Consider the following 19082-nt stretch of genomic DNA (forward strand, 5'->3'; position numbering starts at 1 on the left):
CGTTTGCAAAATTGCATATACTCTAGTCGTTGGGAGGGCTCGCGCACTTGCAAAAATGTGTGCAGCTCCTTTCCTGTCCGCTGCACCCTCATAAAACAGTCCAAGAAAGTTGCAGGGCCCCCCCCCCCTCCCCCCTCCTACAGGGAGGACAGTCGGAAAGGTAAGCGTGCCTTCCAACTCCCTTTTCACCGTGTGGAGCAGATAGCGGTGATGCCAGGCGCAGCAGCGCCGTCCGCAGCACGTGGGGCCGGACAGCTACGTCATAATACGCCCCGCGATCACAGCAGACGTGGCATCTATAGCAGCTACAGGTAGTAACCGTGCCACCCACGGCGACGCCGTCGCTGGGGATGGCAGTGCTCGCGCCTCCCGCGCCGGCAGCACCAGGAGCAGGCGCCGCCGGTCCGGACAGCGTCTGGCTGCTCACTCGGCCGTCCGCCGCTGGGTGGCAGCAGCGGCGGGGCGCACCTGGCCGGCGGGCCGCCGGTCAGTCAGTGGTCGGCGGGTGGCTGTCGAGCGCGGACACCGTGACGCTGGTGGTGCGATGTGGCGGTGCGAGCTGCTAGTGTTCTGTGCGCTGCTGCTGAGCGGCGCGGCACGGACGGCCTCGGCGCAGGCCGACCCGACGGACTGTGGCGCCACACGCTCCCTGCTCCTGGCCAAAGGCGTCCCGGAGTCGGTGCTCTCAGAAACGACGGCCACAGGTGAGCTCAGGCTGACTCTCTGACAGCCTTGCCTCTCGACCTCCGGGTGGTCCGTCTAGGCGGCGATCACTTTCGATCAGTCGTCCATCGGGTGTCCTCAGATGGTCCGGTCAGGTGTCCTCGGGTGGGGTGGTCCGGTCACGTGTTCTCGAGTGGTCCGGTCAGTTGTTCTCGAGTGGTCCGGTCAGGTGTCCTCGGGTGGTCCGGTCAGGTGTCCTCGGGTGGTCCGGTCAGGTGTCCTCGGGTGGTGCGGTCAGGTATCCTTAGGTAGTGCCGAATTCCAGTCAGCTGACCCTTCGGTGGGGAGACCCGTGCGTCGGTCAACCGACCCACTGCACGCTACATCTCCCCTTCCAACAGCATAATTAGAATTGCTGTGTTGTGACATGAACGCTGGTCACGCTCAAGAACAGCCTAATGATCCTGGAAGTCGGCGCCGGCGGCTGTCCGGCCTCGGACGCCGTGGTCCAGGGCGCCGGCTGGCTGTCCGGCCTCGGACGCCGTGGCCCAGGGCGCCGGCTGGCTGTCCACCCGCGGACACCGTGGTCCAGGGCGCTGGCTAACTGTCCGGCCTCGGACGCCGTGGTCCAGGGCGCCGGCTGTCCGGCCTCAAACGCCGTGGTCCGGTGCACCGGCTGGCTGTCCGGCCTCGAACGCCGTGGTCCAGGGTGGCGGCTGGCTGTCCGGTCTCGGACGCCGTGGTCCGGGGCACCGGCCGGCTGTCCGGCCTCGAACGCCGTGGTCCAGGGCACCGGCTGGCTGTCCGGCCTCGGATGCTGTGGCCCAGGGCGCCAGCGGTTGTCCACCCTCGGACGCCGTGGCCCAGGACGCCGGCCGGCTGTCACGCTCTCAATTGGCAGCGCACTGACAGGGCTGATTACAGCAGACCCCGAGCGTAGGGCGTAGTGGCGCGTCGAGCCAGCGGCCGGCCGGGTCCTGACCTCACGCACCGACCGCCTCGATCGCGACCGTCCCCAGACAGCTGACTCCCAAGGATCGGTCACCTGATGCTGCATAATCGCCCTAGAGCTGAGCGCTATCGAGCGACACGCAGTGGCCGCTGGCCACGTCCAGAGCTCGCGCTGTGAGCGCCGTCGAGTGCGGCGTGGCGGCGGTGGGTGGCGCGACAGTGACGCGGACGTTTCTGGAGTTGGGCTCCACCCCCCAGGTCAGCCGACCAACGCTTCTGGGGTCGCGCGACGCCTCTCAAGTCAGCTCATGCTGACAAAGACATGACGCTGGCGTCTTTTCAGTTTGCGACGTTTGCGGCCCACACAAGGAGGCTGAGAACATTTGCACGATGTGACGCTACAGTGCATCCTTCCGAAAGTGACTCTTCGCCGTGACGATCTGCTAACGATCTGCTAACGACGTCCGCTAGAGCTCTGCATGCTTCTCGGCTCCGCTGCTACATTTCCATTGTGCTCAGCTGAACAGACGGATTTATCTGTAGACACCGGCCGCAAGCTGCCGAGTAGAGGATGTGAACTGCGCGCCGCGCAGAGACGAGGGAGCCGTCAACGACTAGTGTGATGTCTAAACAATCGATGAGACTGGCCCCTATTGCAGCGGGTCCTATTAGTGTTCGACCGATTTTGCCGTTGTATATGGTAAACCTTTTGGGCTGGCATACATCACGTTGCGCATTTTCGCAATGTTCACCCTGCCCTTCCGTGGTAGCGCATTGGTTACGCCGTGTGACCCCTCCCCCCCCCCTCCTCCTTTTGGTTACGCTGTGTTAAGAAAAATTTGTTCAAGAGGGAATGCCCGTCTGACGTGTCCCTTATTTCTCTAGGGATGCGGACTCAATTATTGCGTGTTTTTTGCTATAAGAGAATAGTAACCGGTTTAAAGTTTTAAGTTGTGTTTTAAACATTTCATCATCATTTGCAGCTGCGTCTGAGCGTAATACTACGCTTCCCAAAGCCTTCTGTATCTCCCTTGTTACGCTTTCGTTACGCTCCATCCGTTCTTCCACCGTAATATGTAACGTAGTTCATAGACGGTTCTTTTGCAGGATATTTTGTTTAAACTTTCGGTTTAATATGGCCACAGCTGACATTTGTGGACCTTGATTCACATTTGGGCCGGAAGTGGTGACAGCATGGACGGCCAGCAGTGTGTCCCTGTCGCACGCTGTCAGTCTATCGCATGCCTGATGTATTACGGGCTCGACAAATACGATGATGTCATGTGGGGCTGCACAAAAGAATAGGTGCCGTGAAAGCGGCACAGTAATGGACCAACTTGCAGAGTGCAAGAGGCTCCATCGAGTTCACAGCTATGCCAGCCTGCTGCGTCGAAGTTGGGCGAGTTAGACGGTCAAATGGATGCTCTTGACGATAGGCATTCGGGTGTCTAATTCAGGCTGCATTGACTGGGATGGGTCAGAGCGCCAACAGAGCGTATACATACTAAAATAAGACAAGCAGGGAAAACCGGTAAGGGGAAAATAAAGGGAGGGAACACAAGAAGTACAAGGAAGGCATGAAAAAAAATACAGGAAGTGCACTGACAAGAAAACTAAGGGCTTGGAGACAGGGAAACGTGCTTGATTGGGGGATCCTGCCTCCTACCTCTGATACTAAGCTAGGGGGAGTGTTTCACATTTGTATGAGATTTTGAGCTGAAATAACTACCTTGAAGGTCATCCGATGCAGTTTCCAGCCCCGCTTTTCCTAAGACCTAAAATCCTCTAATTTTTTCGCTGCAGGCCCACGAAGATGTGCACACGATCTCGTGCAGGCTATATTAAGGTTACCCGGGCGTCCGTGGCGCTATAATAACGCAGTTCAAATGCTGCCATTCCACTGGCCTCGCGGCTTTCAAGGTCAAGATGGACATACATGTTCATATCTTTCGTTCGTTCGTCGAAATACCTGGCGTTCGTGAGCAGAATTTCCAAGTATGACGGCCGTCTATTGGCTCTCAACCAGTTTTGTGCAAGATATGCAAGAATCTAACAAGAATTGCGTTTCGTGCTGCATAATACAAGATGTTATACATTTTTTCTAGTCATATTGGAAATAAAGCATGTAGTCGAATATCTTGAGGAAAGCACCGTAACCGAGCATTTAAACACAAGACAGCACCTTAAACCCACGGATAAGTATGCAGGAACATCAAGCGGAAGGACCAAACACGAACACCTAAGGATATTTGTTTCAGCACACGTCTAGCACCGCCGCGGTCCAGCTCTCGGAAGATTAAAGAACTTCAACTGAATGCTTTCATACAAGAGTTTCATAACGCCATCAAACAATGACATATTGAGGAGCAATGTTCACAAATGGAGGAATTGTGCGGGCTAGCACAGTCCTTTTCATTTAAAAGTATACTTAGAAGTGAGTTTATTTCATCACATCTGAGGCTTACACTGGTTGGTGTGCGCGGCTGTTATATTATGCTTTGTAGAGGTCAAGATGCGCATGCTATTAACATATCCTCACTCACCCAGCAAGATGAATACAGATACGGGGGACGAGCGTCGAATGAAAGGGATAGCTTAGGGCTGAAAACGAACTCGGACGAACAACAGTAAGTAATGCGGCTTGAAATATATTTGAATGCATCAACGTCCGGGTCGAAATTTGAATGCATTTGTCATCACCTGAGGGTTTTACACCCATCGCCGTCTGGAGCGCGCCGGGCAAAAACGTGGCAACGAAGCGGCCTTAATAAAACAACGAGTGAAGGTCCTCCGAGTCACCTTGGGCGGTTCGAGCACGAGGCGTCGAGTTATTTCGTTTGGCGAGGGCGGACGTGCCGCGTCGGCACGTCTTGGTCGGCCGGCGGGTGGCGGCAGGGTGCGCGTGGGAGGCGCCGGCCGGCCGGCCGGTCGGGCCCACCACCGAGCGCTGCTCGACCGCCGCCCGCCGCCCGCCGCCCACCGCCTGCCGCCCGACACAGCTGGCCGCGTAGCTCGCGTGCAGCTACCGATGATGGCCGCACACGCAACACACTAGCCGTGTCAGCTTCCGGCCATGCGGCCAATCAATGGGCGCCAGGCCGTTTGGATGCGATTTGGCAGGCTGGCCGGCGGCAGACCGGCGCCGACCAATAGCGGCGAGCGAAGCGGGGCTGTCAGCGTTGCAGCCCGATGTCGACTGCAGGCGACGCTAACTCGCAGATAGGTGAGCCTTCGCTGGCTCCATGACTGCAGTGTCGGGCTGGGGCCGCAGCCTGAGGGAAGCAGATGTCGCATGGCTCTACGCATGCTGTCCGTGCCCCAGGGACTGCGCGTGCCGTCGGCTCCGTCGTGTCGTTCCTGATAGTCTTCGATTGAGCTTGTGGTGCTCAGCATGGCAACGGCACTTCCAAGAGTCAATCTTTTTAGGTACAACAAAAAACTGCATTATGACAAAAAGCATGATGGTGCTGACTAATGACCACATCGGAGTTGAGTGTCACGGACATTCGAGCGATCGGCTATCACTACGTGAAGCGGCTATGATTCGTCGATGTTCCCAGCAGGCAGCACCAACGTCAGTGTGCGGTCTTATCTGACGGTAGTGCTCCGGTCAGCGACCACTCAATCTGCCGCGGTCGGCGTCATGGAGTTAATCATACTCCGTGTGCCAAGCCGGAGGTTTGCAGCCCCGCACTGGCCCACTTAATCGACCAATAACGCAGTGCTGAGAGGTGTGCAGACAAGTGTGCAAAGATATGTGCAAAGCTTCACATTATGACATACAGTATTCTCAAGTCCGGCTTAAGGGAATGTTTCATACTGGCTGCCCAGAGAAGTACAAAACGCGACCAGCCAGGCTACGCTGGTGATGACGACTGATAAGGCACGCTAGTGATGACGATTGGCAGGGTACGCGGGGGATGGCTGGGGTATTAGTTTTTGTGAGGTAGCGCGGGGCATAGCAAAATTTCGGAACAGCAATGGTTTTATCTCTTGATGGCATGCCAGAAATATGTATATATATATATATATATATATATATATATATATATTGATATCTTGTTAGATCGAGATATGTATTGCATTTCAACAATTATCTTGTTATCAATCTTTGGGGCATTGATAACAAGAACTGCATTACACATCTTCTGTGGACTTATTTAAGGTCAGAATAGGTCAGTAACCCAAACTAACCCAAGTCAGCATTTTGCTTTTGGGAACATACTGCCTGGCGTAATCTTTGTCGTTTATTCAAATGCAAAACTCAAAGAAGTCTTGTAAATAAGGTAATAGTAAAAGCCTTGTCCTTCGGAGAAAACCAGGAGAATGGAAATGTAGATACGTTGATATTTCAGCTTCATGCCTTTATCATAGCAATCATAGCAATTTATCATATCATGCCATGCCATAGCAAAAGTAATTGCTATCGTTAGAAGCTCATGCTATTGCTTCGATAAAGGTAGGTTGCCGAGATATCAACGCATCTATATCTCCATTGTCCTGGTTTGTCTCCGAAGAATAGGGTTTTCACTACTGTCTCATCTATGTGAATAATGTTGCTAGTAACTTACGTAATTTTGAATTGAAGCATTCTTGTACAACCTTGATCATAATGACTTTCGGAAGGCCAGATGAGGTCACTGGTCTTAAGTGAGCATGTGACCTTTTTGCTTAGAATAGGTATCTAGGTTCTGGGAGTACTTCGGAGACCAACTTGGAATTTCACATTGTTTGATCTTAGCTGACCCGAAGGTTATAACCTAGGAGCTCCAAATTCTGACATCGGTGAGTTTACGTTTTGGCTAATACATTTTATGAATTTGGTGTCTTAAGCTCTCTTAGTTCCTGGGATCTCAGGGGGGGATAAACTGCCCCCCCTTCCCCCCCCCCCGCCCGAGCGAAGGGTATCCAGCCGGCCACCCGAGCGCCTGTTAAACCATTGATGTCGCACTTCAACTTACTGGAGTAGGCACGAAGCCGCGATTCGTGTATGGTAACCAGATCTACATTCAATACATCAGCTTTGTGAAAAGCAAGACATTTACGCCCTATTTTTACTCGTCCTTCAAATCCAGACAGGAATGGCGCCTTTAGCGACGAACAACGTCCTTGTCAGACGGCATTGCTGATAATTCGCACTTGAAATAGAACCAAACAAAATAAATCCAAAACTGAATGCCTCCAAGTCACGACACATGTCAAGTTGGGCTTAACCCGTGTAGGATGGGCGCTTTCGTCACCTTTGTCTGACGGACCCATAGGCCCTACCGCTATCTCGAAAACTGAACAAGCTAGAACTGAGCAGAAAACAACATGCGGTAGGTCGCGTGAAACCGCATCGGATTAGTGTCATTGGACATTAGTGGAAGTGATCTGTGATGGCTCAGAACAGGTGAACGGGAGAACAATTATTGAATTCGGAAATTTATTCTTACGCCTACTTGTTCTACGATGGTGGAACACACGTATAACGTACTCTTCATCACACTAGGTCATCACCTACAGTATTGCTCGCTGGTGGGTGTGACCCACGACATGTCAAAACACATCATACCGGTTAAACCCCGTGTGTGTAGGTCCAGCCTGCTCACGCAGGGGCTAGACGCGGCACGACAACGAAAGCAAGGGCGGTGGTGACGCATGTCGAATAGCATCAAATATTAGTTAATAGGGCCCGAAACAGGTCAGTCCAGCTCGCGGCAAGTTGAATGTAATTTGACCCTGATTTGACCCTGAATAGATTGGCCTAACATCATCAGTGTGTAGTATTTCATGGTACAGAACGCGAGTGTAAGGAAATCCTTTAAGTCATACTTCATATTTAGGGACAAGTGATCAGGATCTCATACGAAAGTTACAACAGACATGATGCCCACATAATCCCGACAAAGTTCAGCAGTTGTGGCTTAAGAAATCAGAGTTGCCATATTTTTCACAGAAGATGTAACACTGTTGCAAACTCAGGTGCTGAAAATCTCACAGCATGCGTTGAGCGTTTCAAAGGTTATCGAAGTCTCTGGAGCTAATAAGGACCTGCCGTGTGGGAGAACGAACATGGTCATGTCCATCTAGATTTTCGTGACTCTGCAATCTGCGTCAGTTCAAAGTCAATAGACAATGCAAAGACAAACATTTCGTCGGAAATACAAAATACGTAGCATATTTAGTGAATGGCTAGTGACATGAAACAAGCTTGCGAATCATGGTCTTCATCGCACTATGATGCCCCCGCCCAGGAGGATTGGTGACAGGGCTGGTGCCGGTAATTTGCGCACCTTCCGTCGCTGCTGCGGCGCCGCGAGTCGATAGCCGATCGAAGCCAATCGAGTTAGCCAAGTGACACACCCCTGAGATTGGGTCTACGGCCGTCCGGCTGACGGCTGCCTCTCGCCATAACTCAGCGCGACCCCAGGTCAAATGTCGCGGGTCGACGGGAGCGCCCACGAGTCAGCGACCGTTCGGATCGGCGGCCGGTCGGCGGCTCGTGCACGCCCACCAGTCCGCAGCGCCTCTCGTCTCGTCTGAGCGGCTCGCAGGTCGTGTCGTCGCCTCTCGTCTCCCCCGCCGATCTGGGCACCCGGGCGCCGGCAGCGCTTCTGACTAGCACGGTGGCCGCGCCGGTGCCTCTGCCTCGCATATCGGCGGGCAGCGGCGCCTCCTGTTTTATTTCGCCGCGGCCCGGGCGCCGAGCGGCTGCAGCCCGCCGGCGGCGGAGCCCGCGGGCCCAGTCAATCACACTTAGCAGCGCCGCGGCGTCGGCTGTTGTTCCGCGCTGTGCCGCCCTGTTTAGCGCTACCGGCTCGCAGCCTGCCGCCGCCAATACAGAGTTGCCTCGGGAGGCTGCGCCGGCGCCGACGGCGAGGAGTTTGAAGCTGCGCTCTCGGCTCTGGAGGCGGCGGACGGCTCGACGCGCCGCCGCGCCCGGCCGAGCCGAAGCCGTCCGGTCACAGCCGAAGCCGTCCGGTCGCAGCCGAAGCGACAGCTTGGCTTTGTGTGAATTGTGTTTACTGAATCATTCACATAATTTTCAGATGTTGATAACCAACCGTCGAGTAGCAAAGATGTCGAGAGAATTTGATTTACGTGCAATACATATTGAATTTTGGTGTGATAAATGGCTATTTTTGTCAGCACGTTCCGCATGGTGTGTTGACGGCCAGTGTCGTATTTGCAGAAATATCGCTGCGTGCCATGCTATGGACACAGCCCGTTTCTCCGGTGCGTAATGGAGCAGATTTTTAATAAAGGACATGGTACTTTAAAAATAAGGTGCAACGGACTGAAGAGAACCCGCGGCTTCGTTTCTGTTGTGGTCCGTTGTATCACTACATTTTTTTTCTGCTACTCCGTTCCTTTTGATGTTCCTTTCCTTTTGCACAATGGAAGCCAGAGATCCTACAATAGCGCAGTTCAAAGCGCAGTTATAGTGAGCACAGCGAGAGCACAGTGAGTACGTTGTGCCCCTCAGAAATATGCAGGTGGTTTTTCTTACGGAACTAATTTTTTAACGGTGCCCAATGACTCACCTACCCACATCCCCACAAGCACATGCTCGTCATTCAGCAGCGCCGAAAAGAAGGAGCGTACAACCTTCAGCATCTAGCACTAGAGCATTTGTTGGCGTGCGTATCTGAACCGTGCGTTGGAATTCGTTCCCAATAGCGTACAGCGATACATTCTAAGCTGGAATTGCTGCTGCGCAAGGTTTGTTGTTTGGGCCCTGTACCCGCTAACCAATCAGCGCTCTGACGGCTTAGCGGCTATTTTTCTTACGTCGCTTTTAAGAGACCGGAGTGTGGTATATGCTAGCTGTGAAAGTACCTCCGTTTAGCGGCTGAACAAGCAACACGCATATCACGAGAGCTCAGTCCACGGTAGACAGTAGGGGACGGGCCCCAGTGCTTACCTCCGGCCACTTTGGTGACCGCGGTATAATGAACAACGCGTTTGACCAGTGTTTTGTGCCTTGTCTGATGTCTGCTCCTAGCTTCAACATCCTGCGCGAAGTTAGCTTTTGATCAACGCAGTGTTGTTTGTTTGACCGATCGACTTTGAACTCGATAATGTTTTGTTCAGTGGGATGCTTAGCCCTTTTTTGCTTTCTTGTGATGCCTCCCTATGCGTCACAGTCAGCCCGGACTGCAGTCAGGACTTTCTTCGAGGGAGTGGGGATGGGTGGATAGGAGTGAGGATGGGGTGGGGAGAAGCCTCAGTCAGAAGACATCACGCTGATTTTGGACTTTCGGCCACGAACCATATGGGACAAAAAGGAAAAAAGCAGGTCAATGAGGGGGGAGGGCCTGGAGCCCTGGCCCTCCGTGCCTAAGCCTGTGAAATCCCCGGTGTTGTGAGGCCTCCTGTCTGTTGTCTGATTTATAACGATCTTCTGCCATTGTTTCGATAAAGGCATGTTGCCCAAATATCAACCCATCTATATCTCCGTTCTCCTGGTTTTGGGCTAAAAAAACAAACACCATCCCCACCGCAAAATATGTGAATCAATCCACATACACCAGCTGAAACCCCTATCAAATGGAAAAATCTCATCCTGGACAAAAATGCAGGCTTTATCTATGCAAAGGTAATGTATTTCATCACCTGTGATTAAGCGTAATTTGTTTGGTCAAAGTATGGGAAATGTGTGCCATTTGATCACATGAATCCCGGGAAAAACGCAATATGTCAACACTGGCTTGCATCTGGTGTGCATTTTATATTTGAGGTTTTTGATTCAGTGAGCAACGTTGGCGGCCAAAAAGTCACCCAAAATACAACTTACTCAACACTTGGCATATATATGATTATGGTGGGAGCATCTTAATTCACTTAAGCACCTATCACGCCTTACATTTCACGACCACTGTATCATCTTAGGGAAATTGATTTATATGCTTTCAACTAAGAGAAAATGACAAAGGAGAGCAATCATGAATTCAGTATATGCAGGGCATCTACCATTTGATTCCAACAACACGGTACCTCTCTGTTTCCGAATATTGGAATCAGATCAGATCTGGTCACGAAAACGCCCAATGAAAATGGTGGTTACTAAAGCAGGTACTGCCATGTTTTGAGCCCATCGAGCCAATCGCAGCGACGCTCCCGCCACTCGAAACATCACGGCATCATATATCCGAAACATCGGAACATAATGGCTTTGGTTTGGGCCATGCGTTTGGACACATTCGAAGCTCCACAGTCGTGCCTGCCGGACTGACGTGATTCAAGCTTATCATGTTTTAAAGGTATACACGTAGTCCCTTCGCTATATCGCCCAAAATTTTCCCGGGTTCGGCACGGCCATCCGTCCAGAGAAAACGCGCGTAATTTTCCCTAAGGAAAAAGCCCGCGTTTTCTTCGACGCCCTTCCCATTATGAGCGTGACCACATCTCGGAAATGGGAAAGAGGGGGGGGGGGGGCGATCACGACCGGGTGACCAACTTTGAAGACCCGGAAATAGGGCAGAGTGGGGGGGCAAATTACGGTTGGGTGACCGGCCTTACCTTGAATCGTGCGCTTTACAGGTGAGATGTCAGCCTCAGGATCTTAATTGTGGGAGACTTTTAGCTTTCTGCTGACATTTTTGCGATGTTATTTTGGAAGTATGTGTGCTAGTTCAAGTCTGATAATTTTGCTATCTTCGTGTAGCATGTGTAACCAGGGCAGTTTATCGTACAGACGTATTGTAAGCCATCGTGGGAGCGCGGTCGTCATTGCGCCAACTTGGTCCTTGTCGTTACAGCATGACACCTGCAACCTGTGTCTTGAACGCGAACTTGTAAGCTACGTGAGCGCGTTACAACATTCGACTAAGCCTGGACTGGCTGTTGTGTTGCCAGCAAGCTGCTGACGCTGTTTTTTTTTTGCAATCAATGATCAGGTGCAGTTTGTCATCAGAGGTAATATATTCTGAAACGTCACACATTATCTCTGAAAGTATCCTCTAATCGGTCTTTTATGCAGGGGGCATCTGGTTATAGCTGCTCTGCTGTCACTGCCATCGCTGCAGCGTGAGCTGCAATATACTGTGCTGCACGCCTCAAGAATATTTTCAGCTAGCTGCCCCCTCCCCCCGCCAGTGCGTAAGTTTCATTTAGCAGAGGCGTTTGATTTAGAGTACGGCACAGTCGGTAGCCTGTCGGCCGCACAGCCTCGCCACAGGCCCCGAATGCTATTTCGGCAGCCGACATAAAATTCGCATCGATCCTTGTGACCCCATCGGTGGAAATTAAACTGCTCCGAACTCGGCAGCGAATGAGTTGGCCCGTTCTGTCCGTGCACGGGGACCGGCTGCGGCAACGGGGCTTTTGACGGCCGCACCGCCGCGCCGGCTGCCCATCCGCTGACCTGCCACCGGACGCGGCTGGTTCGACCCGCGCGGGCGCGCGCGCGGCCGGTCCGTGGCCGGGATGGCGGGGATTCCGCGGCTCCCAGCGCCGCTGTTTGGAGCCGGAAAGTGTGGCGCTGACAAATCGAAGGCTTGGCGCGAGCCGCCGCTGCCGCCGTTTATTCTCGAGCCCGTGTGAGAATTGAAGCCGCTCAGGGAAATGAAAACCCAACCGTGCCGCCCGGCCGGTGTTGCGTTTCGTTGGTCCACGCTGGATATTGGAGTAAATTGACCCCGCTGGCTGCCGCCACTTCGTTGAAGCAGGGTGTGTCGTCACGCTGAAGTCAGAGAGGATTTCTGTTTTTATTTTCATGTGATGGCCGAGAAATTGGGACATTAAGCAGGATGTGGCGTGGTGAATGCTGTCACCAGTCAGAATTAGGTGAAAGAACATGCACAAATATTGTGTGCTGGGTAAGATATGAGCGTTTGTAACAAAACTAGAAGAATCTCGCTTTTCTGGACTTTGATGTGATTTTGCTTAAAAAGCATTTCTATGTGTTGCTGGCTTGGTTCGACGCAACGTTCCTTCAGAGGGAGACCTACGCAGACGTACGCATGACTGTGCTCGGCATCTCTTTACTCTCACTTGCGAGGGGGTAACTTAAAAATTTTATCACACTGTGCTTACATTGTCATTACTTTCATCGATCAGCTGACTGCCTAATAAGTGATGCAAAGTCGCATGATAGGCACTGAGAGGCATTGCTTGTACGGCGGCTCGTTAAAATGATATATTGCGTCCTGCCTCGAAGCTTGGATCGCGCGACTCTTGTTGTGTTGAACACGTGTCACCGGTAGAGGTATACCATGTAGCCTGAAGGCGACTGTCCGTTCCTGTGGCATATAAATAACCCTCACGTTTGCCGCCTCTCTCTAGGGGATATGAATGTACCACGTGTAGGCGTTTTCAGCAGCAGCGTTTGTCGTTACAACAGGGGAAATGTTGCAATTTTGGCAATGCTTGGTTTCAATGGCTTCGCCGCAGCGGTGTGGCCAGCATCGCCATAGCTCTGAGTGGCACTCGAGGGTGCTGCTATATTTGGAAGTGTCATAGCTGTTAACGTTTTCTTGATTCCTGTCCTTCGTAACTTAATTTTTATTTCAACCAAAGAAGAAGTGTTGCAGTAGACCTGTCGACTCTAAGCCAACGTAGAGAACAGTCAGGATTTTCTTATGGAGTGGCCTGGAGCTCGATGAGTTCGCAGACGACAATTTTGAACTTGCTGCCGGGAGCCAACTATGATGAGACGAAAAATCCAGACCTAAGGAGGAGGGGTTGGGTCATTTCTTTGGCTGTGTCCATGAACCAGCGGGTGGTTTACTCTGGCGGACAGCTGCCTCGCATCGCCTGCAGACTGGCCCGGCACGACAGGTGTGGCCGCGCTCAGCTCCTCTGCGACACCATTATATGTATATATATATATATATATATATATATATATATATATATATATATATATATATATATATATATATTAATGGAGCGTCAGTCGTTGCCGACCGTCGCTCCCATGCACCCAGCACAGTTTTGCGGTGTTTTGTTCATCAAACACCGCAGGTGTGCACTTACCATCACTTCTCCCCGTGCCCGTGCCCTGTGCCTGGCCGCCACGCGGGCACACAGAGCAGTGGTGACGCTTTCCAAGACAGACTGGGGGCTCTCAAGATGATTTTGGACTTTTCAAGGCCATGCCTGCTACGCATCGTCATATCCTATGGCTTGAATCTGAAGTAATCAGGGCCCATGCGCACCCTCGCGCCTAAGCGTGCACAGCGACACCTCTTCGGCTGCCGAGAGGGAGTGAGATCACGTTTCGTCCTGTCCCGGCCGGCTCGTCCCTGGCGTCGCTGCGGCCCTGGCGGGGTCAGCCAGTCGCCAGCCACTCGGGCCGGTTTTTATTTTCGCCAGTCGACAAAAGCGGTCCGACCGGATTCCGGGCGGACAGCGCCGACGGAATGTCCGATGTGTTGCAGCAGCGCCCGCCGGCTCGGAATGCGCCGCCGGCGGGGCTCCGGCGGCGGCGCGCGCATGCGCTCTGATCGCATGGCCTGACCCGGGGCGAGGTGACACGGGTCGGCCGGTCGGCCGGGCGGGCGGCGTCCGCTGAGGTCAGCCGCCGGCCGCGGCCGACAGGTGGCAGCGCGGCGCCGCGGGCCACGCCAAGGTCGCGGCTGGCAGCGCGCCCGGCCGCGGCCGGCTGTCAGCGGCACCGGTGGGCGTACCCGGCGACGGCGCCGCCCCTGCTGGTGGCGGCTGCAGGTGTTGGCCGGACGCGGCCGGTGGGCGCTGCCCGGCTGCCGAACCCAGCTGCGGCGGGCGTCTGGCGCGCGGCCGCACCCACGCCCCCCGCCCCGTCACTCGTCTCAACGGCGCCACCAACTCAACACCATGCCACGACCGGACACACCAGTTAGCGCTGGCCAGCGACCGCGACAAAGGTATGCTCCTTGGTCTGCTCATATTTTTGCCCTCGGATGCATTCCCACGTTTCTGGGAACGATAACAATCTGCGACTGTAAATATGAAGGAGTTGTCAGGAGGCTTCGGCGAGAAGACCATGAAACTGCCCAGACTGCGTCGCCTCGGGGACGGCTGGAGACGCGCCATGGGCCGGCGTTCTCCCGCAGTGGGGCCGGCGGCAGGAGCGTGCTCGCTCACAGCTGACCGCCGCACGCCGGGCGCAGTGCTCGCTTTCAGCATGGGCGCGGCCGAGTCGGCCGCGCTGCCGCTGCTGTTCGGCGCGCCTGCTCGTTAGCCTGCACAGCTCGGTCGAGACGTGACGTCATTAGCCGGCCTCTGCCGCGCCAGAGGCACCTGCTGGCATTCGAGCGGCACTGTCTGGCGGCCGACGCTGGTCAGATTGGCAGGCAAAGCCTCATTACATTAATTGCCCGCATCGCGAGCTCCTACTCTGTCATTAGGTCCGTTTGGATTGGGGTGTCATTACCGACAGGCATTAGTAATGCGCATCAGACTACCGAGCAGCGCATTTGTCATGCACACCGTGCGCCGGCAGCCCGCGTGCGTATCGCGCATGACATGGATCGGTCGCCGCCCACTCACACCCGATACTCATGAGTCGGCCACAATTCGACCGCTCAGGAGTGATGAATCAGTCACAACTCACTGTTCAGCACCCACGAATCGGTCACATCTAAACACTCACCAATCACGAACCGATCACGATTCAACACTTATTTCTTGCAAATGAGTCATAACTCCCCGCCCACCTTTCGCGACTTGATCTCAACTCACTGCCGCCCACGGTTGGACAGAGTTAAAGGAAGTCGACATGGTAAAGGGTTGTAATGGGTATTGGTAATGAGAAAATGTGAAAAATATGATAATTTCTCATTCCTGTTGAACATAATGTGGCAGCTGCTGCATCTGCCGTTCGATGTTGTTTAGCCATGTCCAACCTCTCCCATCAGAGCTCAGTCGCCACTCCTGTCAGTACCAACCCACCACTCTTGTCAGAACTAACTCACCATTCCTGTCAGAACTAACTCACCACTCCTATCAGAACTAACTCGCCCCGCTTTTCAAAACTAACTCACCTCTCCTGTCAGAACCAACTCACCACTCCTATCAGAACTAACTCATCAGGTCAGAACTAGCTCACCATTCCTGTCAGAATTAACTCCTCACCCTCGTCTGCGCTAGCTCACCACTTCCGTCAGAGCAAACTCGCCTTTCCCGTCAGGGCCAACTCACGACTCCCTTCAGGATGAACTCGCCTTTCCCCGTAAAGCTAATTCCCCTCCCGGCACAGCCAACTGACGGTCCACTGACCCAGCTCTGGCCCAGCACGTGGCCGCTTTTTAGATTTAGGCCGAATCTTTTTATTGGATGAATTTCTGGGCTCTCGGGATCAGAGCCCTCGCAAAGTCACCCTTGTTACGCAAGCCCTGACCCCACCGTGCGATCGTGAAATTCCATGCCAACGGCACACTTTGGTGACGAAAGTTTAACGTTCTGGCGGCTCGTCGCGTCCTCTGACATCACTTGATCTTTGGTGCGACCACTCCCGCCAGCCGCAGGTCATGCTATTCAGCGGCAAACAGTAAGAGCCTAAAGCGACTCGAAGCCCACCTCGCCACGGGCGGTTAACCAATTGATGCATCGCAACTGACACCTTGTGGAATGTCAGGTCATATCTGAGGTCAGCAGTCAAAGGTTGTTGTCATAGAAAATAAATCAGACTTAACTTTGTGGTGTCATACAACCGTAGGGGCTCACAAAGGTTTAAACACCTTACGGGATGTTCATCTGAAGGCGATTGTGACGGTGAGGTCCAGGTGGCGGGCTCCAGGCGGTGGGCTCCAGGCGGTGAGCTCCAGGCGGTGGGCTCCAGGCGGTGAGCTCCAGGTGGCGGGCTCCAGGCGGTGAGCTCCAGGCGGGTGGCGGGCTCCAGGCGGTGGGCTCCAGGCGGTGAGCTCCAGGCGGTGGGCTCCAGGCGGTGAGCTCCAGGCGGCGGTCTCCAGGCGGCGAGCTCCAGGTGGCGGGTTCCAGGCGGCTGGGGCTCTAAGTCGTGGTCTTCATCAGTGCCTCAGAATATGATCTACCGAAAAATGGTACCGCCGATTCTATTTTTAGTCGGTCACAAAAAACCCTCGCATGTCTTTTAGCCAATACTTAAAACATATCATGTGCTTGAATATGCAACGTATCGTAAATAATATGAGTAAGTTAGTAATAAAGCATAAATTTTGCACTGCGTTCAAATAATTTTGTTACTTATACGACACATGTTTCCGAGCAAATGGGTGGAGCTGATAACATGGACATCAAGTATGACAGTGTGCCACATGCCCACGAAAACTGCCAAGACTCAGCATGTGTTGTGTGGCGAAACAAGCCCACGGATGACGCAAGGCCATTGATGAACATAAGCAACACTGAATGAGCAATGAGCAAGACACCTTTACTGTACCAATGCATGAATAAAACAGTAATACAATGAGCAATGAGCATGAGTAAAACATTTTCCTGCCTCAAATAAATGCTAAGCTAAGCAACAAACAATGACTGCTGTATATTTTTAACATGTACTATCATCCAAATGCACCATTGCCAACACTGAAGTTGTCGGCTCCAGCCAAACATCGAAATGATCAGTGGAACGCCAGATGGGCGGGCGGGCCCACAAATGCCGACCCGCAGCTGTGCGAGGGCAGGGAACTTCGTCCGTTTGTGCACCTGGTAGACACCATGAATGCTAGTATTTGTGTACTCAATCGATACATCGAATTCACTCACTCCACTCACCGTACCGGTGACAGGTATTGTAATGGGGATGGGGTGTGTCCATACCACATCATGTGTGAGGATAAGTGAAACAGGTGGTGAATGATCCATATATTCCATCTGGATACCCTCTTTTTCATTTTTGGCATGTCTGCATAACTATGCCTGGTTTTTATATGCATGGCTTATTCCAAGCGGCTAGTAAGTTAACCGTAAAAAGCGCACATCTTATGTAAAGGAGCATGACGCGCTGCACGCATGTCAAATTGAAGACACATTGGATTGCTAGCGGTCAACATACGGAATGACATATATTTTCGTGAGGAGCTTGAATCTACAAACTAGTGGTCGACGACCTCGAGTTTGGAGACCTAAAATGGTCTACCTTACGTGGAAAAGACTGCTCTAGACAACCCTATTCTGTTTAGTAAATATGCTCCTCAACACGTCATTGTTTTATTACGTCATGGTACCTTGTACAACAGCGATTGCAAGCCAGTTGATGGCCGTTTTATCTGGAAATGGTACTCACGAATGTCATAAATGAACGACTCGACAATTATGCTCTTCTTAGCCTTGATCTCCGCGTGGCTAATGGAATGTCAGGATTCGAATGACGTTATTATGGCGTCATGAATGCCCGGGTGACCATAAAATAGTCTCCCCGAAATAGTCTGTACATCTTCGCGGGCGTGCTGCTCAGTAACGAGAGGGACTTAGGTCTTTAGAAAGCCAGGGCTGTGGACCGCACCAAATGATCTTCGAGATGGCTTTTCAGTTCATAAGTATAAACATATTCAAATTATTATATTATATATATAAATAAACATATTTTAGTTCATAAGTATAAACATATTCAGTTCATAAGTATAAACATATTCAAATGTGAAACACTGCCTTTAATGGGCCGACTGATATACCATTTATCTTAGACTTTGGAAGTGGTTTTCTCACAACAGGTTTAAGACCCCTAAGTTGTTTAACATTAATTAACCTTCAATCACATAGCTTGTTGCCGCCTATTGTTTGGCGCTGGTCCTTGAGCCCAGCCAGCAGCAGACTTGCGCAATGTTTGATGGGCTTTAAGAGTACCAGCATGGCCAACGCACGAATTGGACCAGAGTTTGTCCAGCCCTGTAAACATACAAGAACATGGAGCTTTTAGGCTCCGTGTTTGTATGCTTGCCGGGCTGTATGCATGCAAAAGCACTGGACGCACTTATGTTAGATGTTACAAAAAAATCCATAAGTATAAACATATTTTGTATGCTTATAAAATATTATGCGTAAGATTCAATGAATGATATGTTAAAATGTTAGAGCGATAAATGTTGTGCTAAAATGTTTAAATGTTAAATGTTGTGCTGAAACGTGTTAAACTCATATGTCATGTTAAAACATTTAAATGTTGAACATTTTGTTAAAAATTGTAAATAGTTTGTCAAAATGCTTAAATATCCAATGTTGTGCTTGTTTATAAAGCTACAAAATGTTATTAGTAAAATACTATAAGTACTCCCAAAATGTTGTGACATTTTGGCATTGGGAATAGGTAGTGGTCAGGAAAATGCTCCCTGTACCAGTAACTGCTTTCTGTTCTACTCTAACAGCTACTACTTCGTCGCACATGCGAATAAGACACTTGTGCTTATGCTTTTAATTTTCTTTTATTGTTTCTTAGCTTAGCAGCGACTTGTTCATGTTCTGTTTTTTTTGTGGTTGCCACGTGTGGTTATGTTGTCGTTGTGCTGCAGGTGGGCCGCTCCTGGTCACTTGATCATGGCACGACGATTGGTTCTATGTACTGCATGATGTGCTCACTTATTTTT

The 19082-nt window shown here is 52.0% G+C and overlaps 1 protein-coding gene across 1 annotated transcript in view; it reads left to right on the top strand.

Annotated features, from left to right (window-relative positions):
- The first annotated feature begins 507 nt into the window (after positions 1-507).
- Positions 508-19082, top strand: part of LOC119097140 (uncharacterized) — a 46022-nt gene continuing 27447 nt past the window's right edge. Inside the window, exon 1 of the mRNA XM_037220196.1 lies at positions 508-704. Coding sequence (XP_037076091.1) covers positions 545-704 — 160 coding nt within the window. The 5' untranslated portion in view covers positions 508-544. The remainder of the gene's footprint in view (positions 705-19082) is intronic.

This window comes from Pollicipes pollicipes, unplaced genomic scaffold (genome assembly GCF_011947565.3).
Source record: "Pollicipes pollicipes isolate AB1234 unplaced genomic scaffold, Ppol_2.1 Scaffold_4295;HRSCAF=5057_pilon_pilon_pilon, whole genome shotgun sequence".
NCBI lineage: Eukaryota > Metazoa > Arthropoda > Thecostraca > Pollicipedomorpha > Pollicipedidae > Pollicipes > Pollicipes pollicipes.